General features: G+C 41.1%; 2 protein-coding genes across 10 annotated transcripts; both read left to right on the top strand.

Annotated features, from left to right (window-relative positions):
* On the top strand, nucleotides 176-9,575 carry LOC8063419 (protein ETHYLENE-INSENSITIVE 2). 9 transcript variants are annotated; one of them, XM_002466567.2, is made up of 9 exons: nucleotides 176-528; nucleotides 1,127-1,224; nucleotides 2,490-3,131; nucleotides 3,727-3,813; nucleotides 3,963-4,076; nucleotides 4,167-4,379; nucleotides 5,105-5,284; nucleotides 5,505-8,087; nucleotides 8,375-8,894. In XM_002466567.2, exons 3-9 carry the CDS (start codon nucleotides 2,880-2,882, stop codon nucleotides 8,654-8,656), a joined length of 3,711 nt encoding a protein of 1,236 aa, XP_002466612.2. In that variant the 5' UTR covers nucleotides 176-528; nucleotides 1,127-1,224; nucleotides 2,490-2,879; the 3' UTR covers nucleotides 8,657-8,894. The 9 variants fall into 9 exon arrangements, 8 of the variants coding, with proteins under 8 accessions (XP_002466612.2, XP_021301638.1, XP_021301642.1 ...); XR_002446780.1 differs by lacking the exons at nucleotides 176-528; nucleotides 1,127-1,224 and adding exons at nucleotides 1,962-2,247; nucleotides 9,537-9,575 and having other exon boundaries at nucleotides 8,375-9,379; XM_021445963.1 differs by lacking the exons at nucleotides 176-528; nucleotides 1,127-1,224 and adding an exon at nucleotides 1,961-2,247 and having other exon boundaries at nucleotides 3,739-3,813.
* LOC110429677 (protein ETHYLENE-INSENSITIVE 2-like) lies at nucleotides 9,982-15,852 on the top strand. The gene is made up of 6 exons (XM_021445996.1): nucleotides 9,982-10,508; nucleotides 11,493-11,579; nucleotides 11,739-11,852; nucleotides 11,955-12,167; nucleotides 13,452-13,631; nucleotides 14,115-15,852. The coding sequence occupies exons 1-6, from the start codon at nucleotides 10,257-10,259 to the stop codon at nucleotides 14,841-14,843; spliced, it is 1,575 nt and encodes a 524-aa protein (XP_021301671.1). The 5' UTR covers nucleotides 9,982-10,256; the 3' UTR covers nucleotides 14,844-15,852.

The following is a 22,391-nucleotide window of genomic DNA, read 5'->3' as shown; positions in this document are numbered from 1 at the left end:
AATTTACAATAGAGAATAATATATAATCACTTAATCAGAGATGTGGAAGGTGCGAAATGAAATAAGAAAAAATAAAGGATTTTTTATGTGAATTTTCATCACCCTAGCACTTTCCAATCCTAAGTAGCAAAAATTTCGGTCACGGCTAAGAAAACAAAACACAATCTCCATCGCCCTCGCCCGGCCTGTAGTCTTCTTCGCGAATTTGGAAACCGGAGATCACACATCATCCCTAAAACAAATTATCGTACGACCTCACATCGTGAACGACCTCACGAAGCATCACGGTGGCCTCCATCCTGACCAAGATCGACACCAGTCGCCGACTGTGCGGCAGTCTGCAGCCCCAATCCGTCTCCGCGGTCTGCACCCCACACCTCCGCTGATGCCAGTTTGATGAAAGCTTCATGGCCTTCTTTAATCTTGGACTCCATCGTGACCACGAGACCGGCCGCCGGCCGCACGGCCGTCCGCAGCCCCGATCGATCCGTCTCTGCGGCCTGTGCCCCTTCACCTCCGCTGACGCCGGTTTGCTCTGATTTATCTTGTGCAAATCCTGCAAATGACACAATATCTTGTGCTCTGATTTATTTATTAGGCTTAGATTCAGGAACAAAGGGCTAAACTTATTTGAGCAAACATGTATTTGCTTTATTTATTTATTAGGTTTAGATTCTTTTGCGAATAATAGATTCTTTGAACATTGAATCAGACAATGTTGATAGTTTGGAGGATCCGTCCTTCCTGAAATTTCAGCGTTTTTGAGCGATGCTACAATGAAGTAATAGGCTTGATAATGCTACTTTTTTTTGCATTCCGTGAATAATTAGCTTGATCCAGTTTTTATAGCATGCTAGGCTTCAAAGCTATCCTTATAATCATTGATTTTTTTATATCTTCTAAATGTGTGGTTCATCTCAAACCTGCTGAATGGACCACATCAAGTGCTTATCTGATGGCTCAAAAACTTTCATTAAACATTTAGCGCAGCATATTGGCAGTGTGTGTTCAATCCACAGCGATGTTGCCATCGATTTCACCAATGAGGTCTTAGTTCATGTGCCCCCCTCCTCACAGCAGTTGCCAACTAGGCTGAATTGATCCTAATCTCCTATTATTGTTCTAGGGGTATTGTGCAGAGCTTGGACTCCACACTGCCACCGCCCCGGGCTCACTAAGAAGAGAAGAGCAGCACCTTAGGCAAAAGGCACTGAAGAAACTCATGTTAAGTTTTGGAATTTCAGGAACAACTTACTGTTTTTAATTGGTGATTACATACCTATATGCAGTATTTATATCTAATGCAGTTGCATGGGAGGACATAACATTTGCAAACCTGGTTTTGTTAATGATACGTTAGGCTCTAGGTCTGCTTGTGAAAGAGAATACATAATGTTTAATAGTGCTTGACTCTTAATTGAAATCCTCTTAATTGATTATTGTCTCTCACTGATTGATTGTCAGTTAACTGAGTTTCAATGTGTTCAAGTTGAAATATTGAGATGCCCAATTACGATCAGGTTTCATGATGGCATGGGCTGTACCTAGCCCCATGGCAATTATAATTTGTTGGTCACTCTAAGTTTTATTTTGGTTGCTCGACTCTTTCCATGACTCAGTATATGTAATTTCAAAGAAGTTATCACCGGAACGATAATATCTTTTGGAATATAATTGTTAGTTTATTCAAGTTCACAAGTTTTGTGAACTTTGCTTTCTTTGATTAAATGTCATTTTAACTTTGATATTTTTTTCATAGTATTATTATCTTATTGTGCGATCCATATATTTTAGTATAAAAGTTTAGCTATCCCGTAGCAACGTACGGGTATACTAACTAGTTTGATGTAATAAGTGAGAAGTTTTTGGGTGGGGAACTAAACATGGCCTTACTGTGATCACTCAGTGCCAAGGTGGACCAAAGTCACCAACCGGTGCCTGGTGGTTTTCACTTTTCAGTAATCTGCCGCTTAATGCCTTAGTCACCACCGTCCAAGACCCCTGAAACAGCAGACCGGCGAAGCCAGCCGCCAGCCGCTCGCCCCGGTTCTTCTAGTTCTAGCCCCGCGCCGCGACCCGCTTCGCTAGTCGGCTACTCGCCACGTACATACGCAACGCACCCCCGCTCCGCTTCCTTGCTCGGGGGATCATCCCTACTCACGCCTCCGCTTGACTCCGCCGCCGCACCGCGCTGCCTGCCCTCCGGCCGTCCTTGCAGGCTGCGGCCACTCGACGGCGACGACTGAGGTAAGATGATCGTGTTGTTTTGCTTTTCGGAGCGCTCGGCGGTTGGTGAATCCCAATCCAAAAAAGGAAGGGCCCTTGTAATAAATAAATGGGGGAAAAACAAAGGGGAAGCACTGAGCTCGAAAGCTGGTTCTTTGGTCCCGACGTTTTCCTGCCGCATTTTTCGTTTCTTCATTTGATCCTGTGAAGTGCTTGATTTCGGTTTGCTTATGCCTAATATGGTGTCTCGATTTTTGTTTTAGGTGGGTCGTGTCAGGGTCAGGGGTTACGGCTTCAATACGGTCGCGAGGTTCTGGAATAATTGTTGTGGGGGGAATCTAAAGCCTTCATGTCTGGTTTGGAGGAAGACACTTGGCCTGGTCGCGCATGATTAACTCTGCTGTGGTGTGGGTCTCACTACTCCTGTACAAGGAAAACACAGTTGCGACAATTGTGCAGTCATCATTTTTGTGAATAGTTGGAGAGATTGGTAAGGGGATGCCATGTTCAGAACTTCTATGTTGATGTGGATGGTCACCAGCTTCAGCTTCAAAGAGTTGTATTAGGTGCTTGGATCAAAGCAGCAATTGGATATTTTGTTCGAAGGTGTGCATCCATACTGATCCATTGCAGATCATCATTATTTCTTCACCATGATCAGTGTGCGAAGTATAGAATCTCTGGCCGCTGGGGATGGTCGGCCTAATCTGTTCCGTACCCTTGGGCCAACACTCCTGATTTCAATGGGGTATATTGACCTTGGAAAGTGGTTGGCGACTATGGACGCTGGATCTCGATTTGGGTATGATCAAGTGTTGCTGGTGCTGCTTTTCAATTTCTCAGCCATTCTATTCCAGTATCAATCAATTTGTATTGGTATGGTCACTGGGAAGAATCTTAAAGAGGTATGGGTATAGTGAGTGCTTGCTTGCTTTAGTATTTTGTAGAACTCTCGTCACAGCTACTGTGAAGAGATGTTATTGGTTCTAACTCATGATGCAAGAGATAAATTAAAATTTGAGAATTTCCATGTTTCATATGTAAGTTGGGATGTTAATTTCATGGTTCACCTGTTTGCCAAGCAAGCATTTTTCATGTAGGCAGAAGTTAGCAGGAGTATTTGATTAACCACGTGATGGGCTTTGTCTTCACATGTCTCAATGCTGTTGTAGTAATGCTATATTGTCATTTAATACTATTGGACTAAAAAGAAACATGTTGCGATCTAAGAGTCAAAGCATAATTTCCTGCTGTTGTGATTTTCCCCTTGTGTGTGTGTGGGGGGGGGGGGGGGATTGTATTTAAATATCTCATAGTTAGCCCTTGAAAAAAAAGATAAGTATGCCCCTTTAGATATTCACATCTATCAACAGACTTTTAGTTTGATGTTTAAGTCTATGAGAAAAATGATCCTCTGTGATATGTGTTTTCTTCATGTTTTCAGCATATTCCTCTGATTTTCTTAACCTATTACTTGCCATACTTTTACATGGACGGTAGATTTGCTGCCAGGAGTACAGTGAGACAATAAATGTTGTTCTTAGTCTTCAGGCAGGGCTGTCCTTGATTATTGCAGAACTAACAATGGTATGTCTGCACACTTGGACAGATTCATCTTTTGTCCATGCTTCATTAGGGAACATTCGTGTTCATGTTATGGATAGACTACTTTTAGCCACTGCTAGCGCATGTAACTGGTCCCCATCTTTTAAACATTTAACATTTGGTATTGTCAGGTTTCAGGCATAACAGTTGGTTTCAACCTTGTTTTTGAATATGGTGGTATTATAACAGGCCTATGTTTTTCAAGTGTTGTAGTCTATCTGCTGCCACATGTTATCTCCCGTCTGGTAATTTATTAACCCAAAGAGCTGCACAAAAAAGGACGACCTTCTTTAATATCTTATATATTTCTGGTTTCGTGGTTGTGCTCATTCTAGGGCAGGAGGATGGCTGGAACATTCAATGCCTGCATAGCAGGCTTTACACTTCTTTGCTTTGTGCTTGGTTTATTAGTCAGTCAACCAAAGGTCCCTGTCAATGTGAATGTGATGTTCCCCAAGTTGAGTGGTGAGAGTGCTTACTCGCTGATGGCACTTCTTGGCGCAAATGTAATAACATACGGTTTTTATGTTCATTCATCGGTTGTTCAGGTAATCTAGCTGTCCATTGCTCATTATTAGTCTTTATCACAATTGTCAGAGACTCTTTGGAGTTACATCTGGTGCACTAAGTTAATGTGCGTTTTTCATTGCCGGACACATCTTCTTAGTGTATAGAATGTTTCATGTTTTCGCAATCAAATAATACCACTGGAGGAGTAACTTTTCTTAAATACACAGTAATATAATGCTTATTACCAAAGGATGACTGGATTATTGCTTCAGTTGTGTTTGTTTCATGTCGAAAGCAACTTATGTGTACATTTTATTTTCACTTATGTGTATCCATCCGCAGTATTTCTCATATAATGCATCACATTCATCATTAGTCTACAGCAATTTATTGATCTTCGTGGTGTATGATACTATTTATTAGCAGCATGTTTATAACTTGATAACCTGATTCACAGTGACTAAAACAGAAAAAAAATCTTCTGATTCATAGTAACGTCATGATAGGCCAAAAACTGAACCGAGGAAGTTATATTTAATGAGACATTAGAAATCTCACTAGAATGCAATTTAGTTATATCATATTCAAAATGCATGCCCACTAACACAACATTCAAAATCTTCCCTTAAAATACTATAAAACACATCAAGTCATTGTGTTAATACTTTTGCACTCTGCACTCCACTTTGATAAACCAGGCCATTTTCGTTGATTTGTTCTCTACTTATTTGATTGTATGTTAATTCAGATATCATATGTGCAGGTGCAAAGAAGATCTCTAGCTCCTACCCTTGGTTCCCTGTTTCATGATCACCTGTTTTCTGTATTATTCGTATTTACTGGGGTTTTTCTTGTGAACTATGTTCTATTGAGCTCAGCAGCAGATGAATCCAGTAATATAACACTTGTTAACTATCAAGATGGTATTGAGTTAATGAACCAGGTTCGTCCAATATCTGTTAGCCCTTTGTGCTATTGCCTATTGCTGTTCTAGAAGGAATCGAACTCAGAGAACATAACATGTTTCCTTATTCCTATCTTGTTCATGTTGTCACCCTTACACAGCCTGTAACAGCATGGAAACTGAGAAAAGCACTATCACTTTGAGTATGGATTCTTCATTGAAGCTCCTTACTAAGTTTGTGTATTGTTGTCTTCTGCAGATGTTTGAGAGTCCTGTGGCACCAGTTTTGTTGTTAGTGATCCTAATCTTCTCAAGCCACATCATCTCGTTGACATCTATTATCGGTAGTGATGTGATTTTAAAGAACACTTTTGGTGTTAAACTGCCAGATTCTGCACATCATCTCCTACTTAAGGGTTTCGCCATCATTCCTTGTATCTACTGTGGAAAGGTCGCTGGTTTTGAAGGGATATATCAGTTACTTATTATCTGTCCAGTTATCCAGGCTATGTTCCTTCCTTCCACTGTTATCCCCCTTATCCGTATTTCCTCATCAAGATTAATCATGGGCTGCTACAAAATATCTTTATATGTTGAAATACTTGCCACTCTTGCATTTCTTCTTATGCTGTTTGCAAATATCATTTTTGTGGCGGAAATCCTGTTTGGTGATAGCACCTGGACAAACAACCTCAAAGGAAACACCGGATCCGGCCCTGTTTTACTTCCATATATTGTCATAGTCCTAACTTCTTTTGCAAGTATTGCTTTTACGCTATTCCTTGCTGTTACTCCACTAAAGTCAGCAAGTAATGAAGCTGAAAACGAGAATTTGTCTGTGTGCTCACATAGTGAAGCATTGAACATTGCTCACTATAGAGAAGAGACTTCTCTTGAAAGTGTTCCACTTGAAGAAGTTCAGTGGTCGTCTATTGCTGTTGCTCCGAGGGATTCGTTGGAAGGTCATCAGAAATCAGCTTTGGAGTATACCGAGTGTTCTGATACCGCTACAGAGTCTGATCATGATGCTCAAGAACCAACATCTCATAGGACAGTGGATCCTGAAGCTCACCTCTCACCGCCTGCATTCCGTGATGAGCCAAAATTTGTTGAGGTTGACTGGACAGAGCCAATGTCAATAGTTTGTACTGACACCATAGTAGAACAAAGTACTGCAGAGAACATCAAAGTGAAGAGCGCGACTGAGAAGATTGTTCCAGTGGAACCAGATGTTTGCGCACAGAAGGATTCTGAGGTGTCACATGATTTGGAATTTGACAAGTCCTATGGAGGTAAGGTACCTTCTTTCCCTTCTGGTGGCCCACCATCTCTTATGTTGAGCAGGGGAGATGATACTGATGCTGGTAATGTCAGTGGTTTCATCTCAAAACAGTCTGGTTTGGGACGTGCAGCAAGGAGACAGTTAGCAGCAATTCTTGATGAGTTCTGGGGGCAACTTTTTGATTATCGTGGTAAACTTACACAAGAGGCCAACAATAAAAGCTTCAACTATTTGATTGGACTGGACTTGAGAGCAGCTGGTTCTGCTGTGAGGAAAGATAACCTATCAATTGAAGCTTCCAGTAACTCAATGATGAGAGATGTAATGCAAGGGTCAGCTACTGTATTGAACACATGGGATTCTCATGATAAAGATATCACTAATCAAGACACAGGTATCTGTCTGCAGGTGGGTACCATGGGTCCACCAACATGGTCTCAAAGCATGCATTTACCAAATAGAGATATTCCAAGTTCAGGCAGAACCTTCTTTGAGCAAAATGCTAAATTATTTTCAAATTTTCATACTCCATCTTACTCCAGTAACCAGTTTTATCAACCGGCTACCATTCATGGGTATCAGCTAGCAAACTATTTGAAAGGGATAAATGCAAGTCGAAATCCATACTCTAGCACTCCATTGGACCCATGGCAACCTCCTAGATCTTCTGAATCTGCTATTCCCACCTATACTGGCTCTGCAATGAATGCTCATACGCATAATCTCCTTGGTTCATTTGGAGATAGCTCTTTGCAAAGCCCGACATTGAACCGCTCAAGTACAATGGCAGTGGAAAGATCCTATTATGATCCTATCTCCATTGGTGGGAGTGATAGTGTTGGCTCATCTGCTAACTCAAAGAAGTACCACAGTTCACCTAACATATCTGCGGTAATTGCTGCGAGCAGAGATGCTTTGTTGAATGAAGCAAGTTTGGGTCCTGCTGCAAATCTAGCATACCTGACTAGTTTGGCATCTGAAAAATCACGGTATGTGGACTTAGCAGTCAGACCATCATCTCCACTTACTGAGTTGTCACAACATAATGTTCAGAGAGAGATGCTCTCTACACATTCGGGTACAAACACCAAAACCAAATTCCTTTGGTCCCAACAGCCATTTGAACAATTATTTGGTGTGTTAAGTTCAGAGGTGAATAGGAGTGAGGTGAACACTGGCCAGGGAGCATGTAGTGCCATGAAGGATGATTTCTCTTACACACAGTTTGAGGCAGAACTTCTTAAGTCTCTTAGATTTTGCATCATGAAGCTCTTGAAGCTGGAAGGATCGGAGTGGCTGTTTCGTCAGAATGGCGGTTGTGATGAAAATCTAATTGATAAAGTCTCTGAAACCGAGAGAGTTTCACAGGGAGGAACCAGTGATGACAGAGATACCAGTTCTGTGCACAGAGTGCCAAATTGCGGAGATGGTTGTGTTTGGCAGGCTTCACTGATTGTTAGTTTTGGTGTCTGGTGTATCCATCGGGTGCTAGACCTGTCCCGTGTGGAAAGTAGACCAGAACTTTGGGGCAAGTATACATATGTTCTCAACCGTCTTCAGGTGATTCCTTTTGACTGCACACCTGTTTCCCAGCGAACTACACATCTTGTTCTTATGCCAGTAGAAAAGGGTAAACCTAAGGAATAGATTCAGCCTTTGGTTATGCCAGTGCCTCGTTCATATAGCAGAGATTTTTGTAATCCTTTCCTGATTACATTTCAACGCTTGAAAACGTTTACATCAGCAGTTACAGGATCTAAAGATCACATTGCCGCTGAACAAAAAACCCTGCTCTTGTGTTCATTCTCTCCCAATATTAGTTCTGAGCTGTTGTTTACTTCATGTAGGGAATCATTGATCCTTCACTCTCCAATCCCCGGAAACCCCTAATGGCGTGTGCATGCCTCCTGAAAGCAGGCTCGGTTGGCAAACCCATCCCCGGCAGCTTCATCACGGCAGCCATGATACTGGAGGTGATCAAGGGCGTGGAACAAGCCGTCTCAGGCCGCAAGGGCCGGAGCGGAACAGCAGCTGGAGATGTGGCCTTTCCCAAAGGGAAGGCGAACCTGCTCTCTGTGCTCAAGCGATACAAGCGCAGGCTTGGCAACAAGACGCCGCCTAGGCGGTAGAACAAAACAGAAAGGAAGAAAACATGTTCATGTTCCATCTTGCTGCTTCTAGAGTCATGGGTGCAAGAATTCCTGTTTCTTTTTCTGTACCCGTTTTTAGCATTTGGCCCCTACAAGTTTTTGCATATGATGTGATGTTCGCACGAGGGGCCAAAACTGCCAAATGTTGTTCGGTGTACAGCATGAGTTTTAGTAGTTTCCTCAATCAGCATTGTGAAATGATGTACAGTTAAGTTTAGCTCTGTTGTTGGCATTGGTCTACATCCTGTCATCCTGTGTGAAATTGTAGTCAAGCTGTGTGGTTAGCGTCCAGGCCCTTTCGCCTGGTTCCTGAAAGTCCTGTGGACTGTGCTCAGGTTAGCGAAATTCGAGTTCGGAAGCAACCAAGTCATCGATGTCGCCGAGGCTCGCCACTTGCGAATTGCCATGGACGATGGCAGGTGAAGGTGATACTATGCCGATATGCGCGACCTTGGGTTGGGCCGTTTGGGGGCGAGTGGTTCTGGCATCGTCGCGTAGCTGCGTCTGCGTCCTCTCGCGACGTCTCGTACAGTCGTCCTTCCTCCAGGGCTCCACGTCACTGCTCGCCGCCACCACCCCGCCGCCTCCATCTCGGTCCCGTACAGTACAGCCTCTGCGACGCGTCGGCGCATCCCTGCTCGCCGCCATCGTTTCCCATCCCACCCACCGATGTATGTCGGAGGAGCAAATAAGAGGAGAGGGGTCAGTTGTCTTCTTCAGTTCTTCTCTCCCATATTAGCCGAGAAGGCACCGTAGAAAGATCCCCCAAAACTTTTCAGAAATCCGCTTTCACTATCAGTAGGGCTCGCAACTTTGTTTGCACAGCGCATTTCTTGGTCTTACCTCGTTCCTTGTGTAGAGCTCTTGTGGCAGGGGAATCCCAAGCGAAATAGGGAGAGAAAAAAATCCTGGAATAAAAGGTAACAGCGGCAAAGGGATTTGTTTCTTTCGGAGGCATTGTTCATTTTTATATGTTGGGGAGAGGATTCGTAGTCTGACTACATGCTGCCTTGATGCGTGTTTCTTTTTCGATTGCTTGGGCTCTATATGATCTGGTGCTTTGATCATGTTGCAGGTGGCTCGGTGTTAGCTGTTATTGTTAAGGTTTATTGCCTCCATGGGCGCAAGATCCTGAAAATTGAGGTACAGAAACCTAAGCTTTCGCCCCTCTTGAAGATAAATATTGGAGATTTTGGTTGGAAGGAAGACACTCCATCACTAATTCATGGTTGCTTCTACAGTGCTCTCACCATTTCTGTAAGAAAAGACATGTTATCTTCTCAGCCATAGTATGATAGTAGTCCACATCCTCGCAAGAATTATGTGGTGTAAATCTTTCTGAAGCAAGTTAAAGGCTGTGGATTGTGATTGATTGAGCTTAGATGAGGAGTGGCATGCCCTGGGTTTTACAGTGCTGTGGATGGTCATCTTCTCTGAAGTTTGGTAGTCGGCCAATTATCGGATCATAAAGATATAGAGTCAAGAAGGCCTGAGTTTGATCAACTGTTGGCTATTAGTCTTAGTGGTCTGGGTCCATAATCGATACTGAAATTTTGCTGATTAGTGTTATTTCTGCACCATGAATAGTATGCAGAGTATAGAATCTCTGGCTGCTGGGGATGCTCAGCATAAACTTTTTCGAACCCTTGGACCAACACTCGTGATTTCGATGGCATATATTGACCTTGGAAAGTGGTTGGTAGCAGTGGATGCTGGATCTCGGTTCGGCTATGATCTTGTGCTACTGGTGCTGCTCTTCAATTTCTCAGCCATTTTGTGTCAATATCTGTCAACTCGTATCGGCATGGTCACTGGGAAGAACCTTGCCAAGGTATGAATTACTGAGCACTTTCTTGTTCTTGCTTCAGACACAATTTTCAGAACTCTTACCAGTCACTACAACCACCATGTAGAGATGTCACTAATTCTAGCTGATATTCTAGAGCTTAGTAGCTTAGCATGACCTCGAAAATGATAAGGTTTCTTATGCAATTCATAACAATGATTTGGCATCTCGCGTATGGGTGGCAATTATCTTCGAGTAGACAAGGATGGATTCTCAAGTCCTGAATGTTTGTATCACTGCTGTTATATGCAATCTAAAGCTCTTGGTCTTAGAGCCTAAAAAAAGAAGTGTACCACTTTCTGAATGAAAGACTGAAACACAACGTAACTAAATTAGTTACTTTCTGCTGTGTGCCTGTATTATTACTTGTTTGTGTTAAAATTATTCCTGGGTTGCTGGTGAGGACTGTCAAAAAAACAGTATTTACTCACAATAACCTCAGTTTTATAGATACAATGACAGTACAGATCACAGGAAATCAAGTTACCATTTTTAATCTCTGACTTCTCTTTCAACTAGCAAATGCTTCTGCATTGTGTTGTCTGTTCCAATACGTCTTGGAATCGGACTCTATACTGTGGCTAGACGCGCACTATTTTGACTCAGATGAACACTGGGTCGTGAGTTCAGGTCACGGACGAGATAGTAAACCAATAACCAATTAGGATCCTTATCTCTAATTCATCACGTACTCCTACTCTTAGTAAAACCGACCAGGACTCTTATGGTCAGGGAGTGGAGGGATAGACGGACTGGGGGACTGGGTGATGGATGAAAATTTGGAGAAAGAAAATTCCTTCTTTTAATATTAGATAAAAAACAAGGAAAACTGTTAACAATAAACTTTATAGCTTGGGGTTAAGTTCTATCTAGTAAATGCTCCTTTCATTCTAAATTATCTTAAACTGTTTCCTGCATAGGCTTTGGTAGATATTAACCTTACTCTCTGTTCTTCTACATGACTGATAGATCTGCTGCCAGGAATACAGTCAGGTGATATGTGTTGTTCTCGGCCTTCAGGCATGGCTATCCTTGTTGACCTCTGAATTGACAATGGTACGCCTACAAACTTTAGATTTTTCGCTCTGCTGTGCTTCATTCTGGACGTTTATGAGATCATGGTATGCATGCATTTAGTTTATGAGTACTTGTTACTCCTTACCAGAGCACATCATAGTTCTCATCTTCTAAGCACTTAACATTTGGCTACTTTAGATTGCAGGCATGGCAGTGGGGTTCAACATTGTGTTTGAACACGACGATCTTATCACAGCCATATGTTTTGCAAGTGTTGTAGTTGGTCTACTACCATACACGCTCTCTCGTTTGGTAAATCTATAAATCCCCAAATAACCCCATCATAAAAAGATTATCTTCTTAAGTCTACTAAGACCTTATGTAATTCTAGTTTCTTACTCGTGCTCATTATAGGATAAGAAGGTGGCTGGGATATTTAATGCCTGCATAGCTGGATTTACACTTCTTTGTTTTGTGCTTGGTTTATTAATCAGTCACCCCCATACCCCAGTCAATATGAATGTGATGTTCCCCAAGTTGAGTGGTGAAAGCGCTTACTCATTGATGGCTCTTCTTGGCACAAATATAATAGTACACAACTTTTATACTCATTCAGCATTTGTTCAGGTAAGTTCTAACATCTAAAGCCTCTTGCTAATCCTTAGGTGAAGTTTTCAGATGGCATGTACAAGAACTTAGCTTTGCCAAACTTATCTTCCATTAAGTTTTATTATCAATCATTAATGAATGTGTCTTGCACGTTGAAAGTGATCCAACAACAATAAGCCTCAGGGTGCTGAATTTAATGAAAAGTGGTGTCTGGGAAAATGTGACTGGCCATGGGGGTGCTTAATGTTGTTAGTAAATAATCTTTTGTGTCCAGATTAGAGTACAGGTGCAGATTAGTGCCCAGGTTCAGTCTTTAGTGCTAGCAGGATTCTACCTGGTAGTTAAGGAAAATAAGGGCTGATTGAGGTAGTAATTCTCTGCATTAATTAGGAAGCTATCACAACCATATCTGTAGCTCTTGGCTGTGTATAAATATGGCTGCAAGGAGACCTGTTGGGGGTTTCAAATGTAATGAGAACAGATTAAGCAAGTGTTTTATCATGATTCATGACTAGGTTATTGGTGTTTGGTTGTGCTGCTTCATGTTGGGGTGTTTGCCTTCCAAATGTAATGAAAACATCATGTTCATGACTAGGTATCAGTTTTTGGTTGTGCTGCTTCATGTTTGGGTTGGCCTTTCAAATGTAATGAAAACAGAGTAAGAAAGTGCTCTGTCATGATTCATGAATAGGTTACTGGTGTTTGGTTGTGCTGCTTTCATATCTGAAGCAGCCTATGTCACTAGGTGGAGCCTTTTGTTTTCTTTCGTGTTGTCAGAGTTCTCATAATAAGAAACAAGTCCTCTGTATTGCCTATTATGATCCATTACTTATGAATTGATCTTCATCAAGAATGCACACAGAGTTGATTAGCAAAGGCAATATAATGGACTCAAAAAATAAATGGTGTTAAGGTTGTTAGTGTTTTTAGTTATGGCAATTCATGGTACATGTCAAGTGGTCCTTCTTATCTTCTATACAATACAAGTTCAGCAGATCTCCTGCCGATCGTTTCCCAAAAAAAAAGATACATGTCAAGTGGTTGGAATGTACTCACTTAAAAAAATAGATCTTGGGGGGAGACACCTCCTGGCATATCGTTAAGGAGAGGTACCAGGCTTGGAATGCGGACCGGCACAGGGGTTCCAGTGACCCCTGGGGTTTTCCGCTCTAATCTAGAAGCTGGTTGGAATGTACTTTTGTACTTTCTCTTCCATTTCACTACGCAAATCATTCTTTTCTGTTCTCTGCTTATTTGATTTTCTTGGTTTGTTGTATACTGATTCAGATATCATATATGCAGGTTCAGAGAAGATCTTCAGTCCATACCCTTGGTTCCCTGTTTCACGACCACCTTTTCTCTATATTATTTATATTTACTGGGATTTTCCTTGTGAATTATATTCTCCTGAGCTCAGCAGCAGATGAATCCAGTGACACATTGGTCATGAACTTTCAAGATGCTATGGAGCAAATGCACCAGGTTTGTATCTCCAGTTTCTGTTTATTTGTCAAATCGTGTCATCTGTTGCTTTTTTAATAATTGCCAAGAAACAGTATCACGAGTTCAGCATGTTGCATTTCTCCTATGCCTTGCTTGTTTGGATTTGCAATTGCCTGAAATTTTTGTATTATAAATATGATGTCTACCTTCCCTCAACATGTTAAGCTTTTTGATGAACTGCTTGGTGCATTGAACTTGTATATGGCATTGTTTCAGTAGGTCAGGTTTGGGACCTAGATACCTGGCTGGCACAATTTTAAGAAAATGATAACTGTAATGCTTTTTAGTTCATCCATAGGTGTTAAGGAGAATAAAAATATGTGCTTACATTGATTTACAAGCCTATTACTTCCCACTCCTAAACAACTTAAGTTCCTGGTTGGTGCATATTAATAAGTATTTTTAGTTTGGATTCTGCATGGAACCCCTTTCCTGACTTCTGTGGATTCTTGCCTTCTGCAGATATTCACAAATCCTGCAGCACCAATTGTGCTATTAGTGATCCTTCTCTTTTCAAGCCATATCATCTCATTGACATGCATTGTTAGTGGTGATGTAATTTCAGAGAACTTCTTTGGTGTTAAACTGCCTCTTTCGGCACATCATCTGCTACATAAGGGTTTGGCCATGATTCTTACTATCTACTGTGCGAAGGTTGCTGGTTCTGAAGGGATATATCAGTTGCTTATTATGTGCCCAGTTATCCAGGCTATGCTTCTTCCTTCATCGATTATACCCATTTTACGTGTTTCTTCGTCAAGATTATTGATGGGAAGATACAGGATAGCTTTATGTGTTGAAATTTTTGCCTTCCTTGCATTCCTTCTTGCGGTGTTCACAAATATAATTTTCACAGCAGAGATTCTGTTTGGTGATAGCACTTGGACAAACAACCTGAAAGGAGATACTGGAAGCCCTGCCATACTTCCATATTCTGTTATAGTCCTAGCTTCATGTGCCTCAATTGGATTTACACTGTTACTTGCTGTTACTCCACTAAAATCAGCAAGTAATGAAGCTCAGACTCATTTGTCGTCCGTGCACTCACAAAGAGAAACATTGGGCACTACTCATAGAGAAGCAACTTGTCTTGAAAAAAATGAGGATGAAGAATTTGAAAGCTGTTCTGTTGGAGCTTTTCTTATGGGTTCATCGGAAGGTCATACGGAATCAGTTCATGAACACACATGAAGAAATTAAGAGGTCTTCTGTTGGTGCTGTTCTGAGGGATTCATTGGAGGTTCCTCAGAAACTAGCTTTTGACTGTGGATACATTGGTTAATCCTGAAGCTGAATCATCACCACCTATAACCAATGTGGTGCCAAAATCAGTTGGTGTTGAGTGGACGCAAGCAGTTCCAGAGATCTGTACTATCATCGTAGTAGAACATAGCGTTTCAGAATGTTTCGAGATGAAGCCCTCAAATGAAATGGTGGTTAAACAAGAAGGTGAAGACAACTCAGATGAGGGTGACATAGGTGGAAGAATCTCTGAGACAAGCCCTTGACCAACTTGACATTCAACTTGTTGATGCCTTTCCGATGGTGTGTCGGCCTTCTTTTTAGGCTTTGCCAATTGCCTTCATGGTTCTCAGTATTTCATGGTTTGGCCAGTGATGCTAGTGGTGCTCTTAGAGATGATGGTGTCTTCTCAGTTATTTTATAGTTGTCAACTTTCTTGTTTGGATCGATCTGTGGTGGTTTCGCAAGAGGTGTTGGTGGTTGTAGTTAGTGGTGATTTTTTAGTTACCATCAGTTTTCATAGTTGTGTGTTGGTTTTGTCAGCTGTATGAGTTCTTTTTAGTTGGAGATCAGGACAGTTTCGCTTTTGGAATCGTGCAGTCGTTCAGTTTTTGGGGCCTTTTTTCCAAAAATGGGCCAATTCCTTTTCTTCTAACAAATTTTGTAAATTTTGCAGCAATGATCTTGCTGCCCTTTCAAAAAAAATATGTTAAGCAAATGTTTACACAGATGAGGAAAGTGAGAAGTCTGCTGGAGGAGATACGCCTTTGACTTCTCATGATCCACCATTTCTTGCATGTAGCATGGATAAGAAAAGTGGTCATAGTAATGCCAGTGGTAGCCTTTCTAAAGAGTATTGAAACCTTGGTTATATTTGTTAGTATCAGCTCTTAGAGGAGCTGTTCTGCTTTGGATTGTGTAACCGGATTTCGGTTTGGCCTAAGTGTTGTTCCTGTACTGTGTGGCTATACACATTCACTGTTGAATGTTGGAGGCCGGATGCTTTCCCTTAATTAAAGAAAAGGGCGTGCAGCAAGGAGGTAGTTAGCAGTAATTCTTGATGAGTTCTGGGGGGGGGGGCATATTTTTTACGGAGTATTATCACGGTTCAGGTGAGCTTACCTACACGAAAAATGTTCTTCCCCACACGCCGTCTCTCCGAGCGCCCCCTTCAGCGACTCGGGAAGCAACCACGCCGCCGCCCTAGGCCCCCCACCGGCTCTCCTCCATCTGCCACGGCGGCGGCCCGCGGCGGCTAGGCCACCGGCGCTGCCCTCCGGCGTGCGGTGGCAGCAGCCCACGGCGGCCCTAAAAGTTTGGGTGCTGTTCGTGCCTCCGTGGCGGAGCCAGAAATAAGATAAAACAAGGGTTAATTTGTCAAAAAAAATCAAAAGCATGCTTCTGCGCATGTATACATACAGAAGCCAATTTACTAATTGAATCAACATAAGTATAGTAAAAAAAATAGTGTTTGTACTTATAATTAAGTTCCGGTATACAGAATGCAATTAGTACTTTTAGAAGAATCAACATGACTTATAACGACGATAACAACAGAAGCAAAGTAAATGGTAATGAAGTAATGGATCCGAGCAACAGCGGTGGGAGCACTGCTACAAAACTGCTTTTTATTTTTCTAAATGGCGGGAGTGCTACACGGTTGCTATCTAGGGGCATGCATGGCTGACCAATGATCATAGCATCAGCCGATCTAGCCTGGTCTGTCACAGCTAGGCCTTGTTTAGTTCGCGAAAAATTTTAGGTTTCGCTATTGTAGCACTTTCTGTTTTATTTGACAAACATTGTTCAATTATAGACTAATTAGGCTCAAAAGATTTGTCTCGCAAAATACAGGTAAACTATGAAATTAGTTATCTTTTTTATCTATATTTAATACTTCATGCATGTGCCGCAAGATTCGATGTGACGGAGAGTCTTGAAAAATTTTGGAAACTAAACAAGGCCTAACTCGAAGACTTTATGGTGCAAGATCAGAGGGGCTCCAGCAAATTACGGAGGCAAAGGGGAGCCATGGCCCAGTATGGCTCTCACCTAGCTCCGCCAGTGCCTCCTCCCACCTTCTCTCCTCCACGTCCTCCCCTCCACCTCGATCTTGTTACTCTGGGGAGCGGAGTGTCTGACGGGGTGGATTCGGTTCAGCTTCGGGCCAGCAGCGATGGCGCAACTATGTCATCCACGTTGCGTCGCCGAAGGAGCAATTCGTCGTAGGCCTTCTCAACATTGTTGGAGTTTGTTGACGTCATATCCTCCTTGGAGGCTTTGTTGTTGGCCACTATCCGTCATTCGCTCTCGTCGGAGTTATTGCTACTTGTGTTGTGCCTGCGTGTGCTTCAGTTTTTTCTTCGCTTTGGATTGCCTAGTTCGGATGTCCGGTGTTGCCGTAGTTGTCGCTTGGGCTCCACCGTGTGCGTGATGCCTCTATCCATGGATGTTTTGCCACATTGGCCCTGGCAGATGTTTTGTCGTCGTTGTCGCTTGGGTTCCACCGTGCGCGTGATGCCCTCTGCCCGCGGATGCTTTGCCGCGTTGGCCCTGGCGGATGCTTTGTCGTTGTTGTCGCTTGGGTTCCGTTGTGCATGTGATGGCCTCTGCTCGCGGATGCTTCGCCGCGTTGGCCTCAGCGGATGCTTTGTCACCGTGTTTCTTGGTGGATGCTTTGCCACCACGGCTTCATCTCCCTGCTGACAGTCTTTTGCTTTTTGTTTTTCTTTGCAGGTCTAGTTGGGCCTTGTTTAGTTCACTCCGAAATCCAAAAGGTTTTCAAGATTCTCCGTCACATCAAATCTTGCGGCACATGCATGAAGCATTAAATATGGACGAAAACAAAAACTAATTACATAGTTTGTCTGTAAATTACGAGATGAATCTTTTGATCCTAGTTAGTTCATGATTGAACAATATTTGTCAAATAAAAACGAAAGTGTTATAGTAGCAAAATCCGAAATTTTTTCGAAACTAAACAAGGCCTTGGTTAGGTTGTGGCGAAGGGCTCTCTCCCTTACGTGTTTTCTTTCTTTCGTATTTGTTGTTCTAAACTACTATCTTTGTGGTTCGTGTACTGCGCTTTGGATTCTCCCATCGTGTCATCTTAGTCATTTTTTTGACAATCGGATTTTTTCTTAATGAAATACACACCAAGTCGTGCTCTCAGAAAAAAAAAGTGAGCTTACCCAAGAAGCTAATACTAAAAGGTTCGACTTTTCTGTTGGACTGAACTTGGCAAGGGCGAGTTCAGTGAAATGATATAAGGCCCTGTTTAGTTCCCCACCCAAAAAAATTTCATCAATCCCATCGAATCTTTGGACACATGCATGGAACATTAAATGTAGATAAAAAAATAAACTAATTACACAGTTTGGTTGAAAATCGCGAGACAAATCTTTTAAGCCTAGTTAGTCCATGATTAGCCTTAAGTGCTACAGTAACCCACATGTGCTAATGACAGATTAATTATAGTTAATAGATTTGTCTTGCAGTTTCCTGATGAGCTATGTAATTTGTTTTTTTATTAGTTTTTAAAAACCCCTCCCGACATCCTTCCGACATATCCGATGTGACATCTAAAAATTTTTCATATACAATCTAAACAGGCCCTAAATGATAACCGAGGAAAGGGGAACGAGCGAAATAAATGTCTATTTAAGCTAGTTGGTCCTGCTGCAAATATGTATATGTCATACCTTAGTAAGCTGGCGTCTGAAAAATCACAATTTGTGGAGTCACAACCAGGCCATCAGGCTCAGCTCAACGTACACTTAGCGAGCTTTCGCAACGCAATATTCAGAGGGAAATTATCTCCATCCAGTCAGAGACAAGTACGAACACCAACACTAACCTCCTCTGGGTAGTTGTAAAAAAAAAAAAAACTCCTCTATGTGCAGCAGACAAAGTGTTCAATACCCACTCAGTCCTAAAATAAATGCACACCTAACACCTCTAGGAGTTGATTAATCAATCTCAAATTCAACTAGATCTATATAAAAAATAATCAACATGTGTACCTCTAAAAAGATTTTCTATAAAATATATGATGGTATTAATCTAATGATGTTTATTTGTATGATTGTCTCATAAAGATTTACCTTTTATATAGATTTTATTAAGATTTTATTAAATTTAAGTTTGATTGACTTCTTGAAATCAGTATATTACCTGTGCTAACGGTATAGAGACAATACTTACGTTTGTCCATTAATAAAGTGTGCAAATGGAAAAATACAAGTGAAAACAAGTTTTCTATTGATATCAGAAAAATACAAATGACAAAATATGTCAGAATGTATTCATTAATTAGCAGCTTGTACTCTCTTCACACTTTACAATTTATATTGATTGATGTAAATAAAAAAATAGATTAGCGTGAGATTTATGTACAACAATTTTAGCACAGGTCACATGAATGTCATTGCTTCTTCAAATACTCTGCAGCACGATTTTAGCTTCACATCCAAATACCTTCACTCACAGTCTGATGTGGATTGTGACATGTAATTTTTTCCTACACCTAGATCGCCGATGACAAGTGCAACATCATCCCTATGCATAGCCCCACCTAATTTAGATGAGGTGGTTCAAAATTGTAGAAAACATGTCCTTGTTCGCCATTTTGATCTTGTCAATGCATCAATATCACATTGATTGGAGATTTAGGCCCTGTTTAGTTTCCCACCCAAAATTTTTTCATCCATCCTATCGAATCTTTGGACACATGCATGGAACATTAAATATAGATAAAAAAATAAACTAATTACACGGTTTAGTTGAGAATCGCGAGACGAATCTTTTAAGCCTAGTTACTCCACATATGCTAATGACAGATTAATTATGCTTAATAAATTTGTCTTGAAGTTTCCTGACGAGCTATGTAATTTGTTTTTTTATTAGTTTCTAAAAAACCCTCCCGACATCCTTCCGACACATTCGATGTGACACCTAAAAAATTTTCATTGCCAATCTAAACAGGCCCTTAGTCCATGATCTTAAAGATCTGGTAGCTGAGAGTTTTGCAATTTTCCAAGTCAAATATGTGCCACGTGCTTCTAATAGAGTAGTCTATGAACTAACTTCTATGTAGCATGAGCTATATTTGGTGCATGGGTAGATCTATAGACTACACAGGAGATGGATGCACCCACAAAAATATCAAAAAATAGTGATTATGATCAAAATTTCACCATGTTCACATCTACACCGTAAAATCCTACGCATTCATGAGGTAAACGTATCTCCCTCGTATTTGCTCTAGCTCCACCGCTGATTTGGCGCCTTCAACTTCAATGTTGGCAGGGGTGCCGGTATTGAGCAATGGAATGAAAATTCCTTTCAGAAAAAATGAAAAATACAAAAAGGAAAAACTTTGACTTAGATAACCAACTCTGGTAAATTGGTAATGGGCCATCGCCCTGCTGTGCCCAGGTCACTGCCCCATCAACCGGACACGTGCGGGCTGCAGCTTGCTCTTGGATGAGATTGAGGATCACTATTTATATAAAGTATAATAAGATATGAAGTAATACAAAACTAATATAAGTTATAATGATTTTTTTTCTGATATTGTAGCTTGTGATGTGCATAGTGTTCTATATGAACCTAGCAAAGTAACAATCAAATAAAAAATGTTAAATTGTCTTCAAGGATCTAAAAACAACATTTGACACTCCACTGCCAATTCCTTTTTACTAGATTACTTTCTGTAAAAGTGACTCATTTTTGGAGATACCAAAGAACAATTTTAACTTTCAAAGGCACTCTTAATTTTCATAGCGGACTTTCCATAGCGGACTCTTCCCACTCCTATGGATGTTTCTCACTTGTAAGGTTGACCGGCACAACTTTAAAGTCTACCACATTATCAAACTAACATCCACCGAACCTCTTCTAAAAACACATTAAGTGCTTTGGCCACCGTATCGTACTTTTTCCTCATAATCCTACAGAGAGATGGATAGACACCCCTTAATTGTTTATTTCCTAATCAATTGTTCCTTCAAAATCGAACTTGTAATTTGTCTTGAACTCGGAAATAAGGACGGCCTAAGAAACCATCCTTGACCTTCATTAGCCCCTACCAAAAACACGAATCACCTGGCCATTTACGGACTTGAGTTATTGTATTATAGGCCAAGGCCTTGTTTAGTTCCAAATTTTTTTTGGAAAATGGCCACTGTAGCACTTTCGTTTGTATGTGACAAATATTGTCCCATCATAGAACTAAATAGGCTCAAAAGATTCATCTCGCAAATTATAGACAAACTGTGTAATTAGTTATTCTTTTTATCTATACTTAATGCTTCATGCATGTGTTGCAAGATTCGATGTGATAGGGAATGTGAAAAGTTTTGCAAAATTTTCTGGGAACTAAGGCCCAAGTATTTCCTTCTTAATAGGCACTTGTTTTGAATCTTAAGGCTGAATTAAGGAAAATTTGTCAACCTCTAATGGAAAAAAGCTTTTCTTTTTAAAATCTCTCCTCAACGTCCAATCTTTGTTAGAGTTTTTGATGATGCATAGGAATACAGCGGTATTTAAATGGTAAGCCCCCGGTATTGGGACCAAAAAATCACGCACACACTTGTCACAGTCATTAGCCTTGCCACAACAAAAGAGCTCGCTCTTTTAAAAATTAATTTTCAATCCTGAGAGCTGCTGAAAGGTACATAACACTAGTGTATTAAGGTCTGGTTTAGTTCGTGAAAATTTTTAGATTTTGCTACTGTAGCACTTTCGACTTTATTTGGCAATTATTATTCAATTATAGACTAACTAGAATCAAAAGATTCATCTCGCAAATTACAGATAAACTATGTAATTAGTTATCTTTTTTATTTATATTTAATGCTTCATGTATGTGCCGCAAAATTTGATGTGACGAGAAATCTTGAAAATTTTTGGAAACTAAACAAGGCCTAAGATCTTTAGCTTAGAGCAGATCATGTTCCATGAAGAAAAATAATATCATCTTTGTATTGGAGGATCAAGAGACCGTCATCTACAAAATGTGAGACAATTCATTTAAACCTCCCATCTAGATGTACCATATCTTGACTTTATGGAGTCTTGGGTCTTGCCTTTTGCGTAAACATGTCTGCTTGGATTAAATTGCATGGACGACGAACACACTGATGCTCTTGTGCACTCCAAACGCGGCGGGGCCCACCTTTGTTTGTCATACGGCACCATGGTTGGTTGTCGCCATGCGATGCCGTCGGGCTACACGTGGCAGCCATCGGAGTGCGCACGGGCGTCAGTGCGTCCGTCGCCCATCCATTTTATTTTCACTTGGGACTTGTTTAGGCCTTGTTTAGTTTAAAAAATTTTAGAAAATCGGCACGGTAGCACTTTCGTTTGTATTTGACAAATATTATCTAATTATAGACTAACTAGACTTAAAAGATTTATCTCGTCAATTCCGATCAAACTGTGCAATTAGTTTTTATTTTCGTCTATATTTAATACTTCATGCATGTGTTTAAATAT

This window comes from Sorghum bicolor, chromosome 1, assembly GCF_000003195.3.
Source record: "Sorghum bicolor cultivar BTx623 chromosome 1, Sorghum_bicolor_NCBIv3, whole genome shotgun sequence".
Lineage (NCBI taxonomy): Eukaryota > Viridiplantae > Streptophyta > Magnoliopsida > Poales > Poaceae > Sorghum > Sorghum bicolor.
The sequence above is the reverse complement of the archived record's forward strand: the minus strand, read 5'-3'. Positions and strand labels throughout refer to the sequence as shown.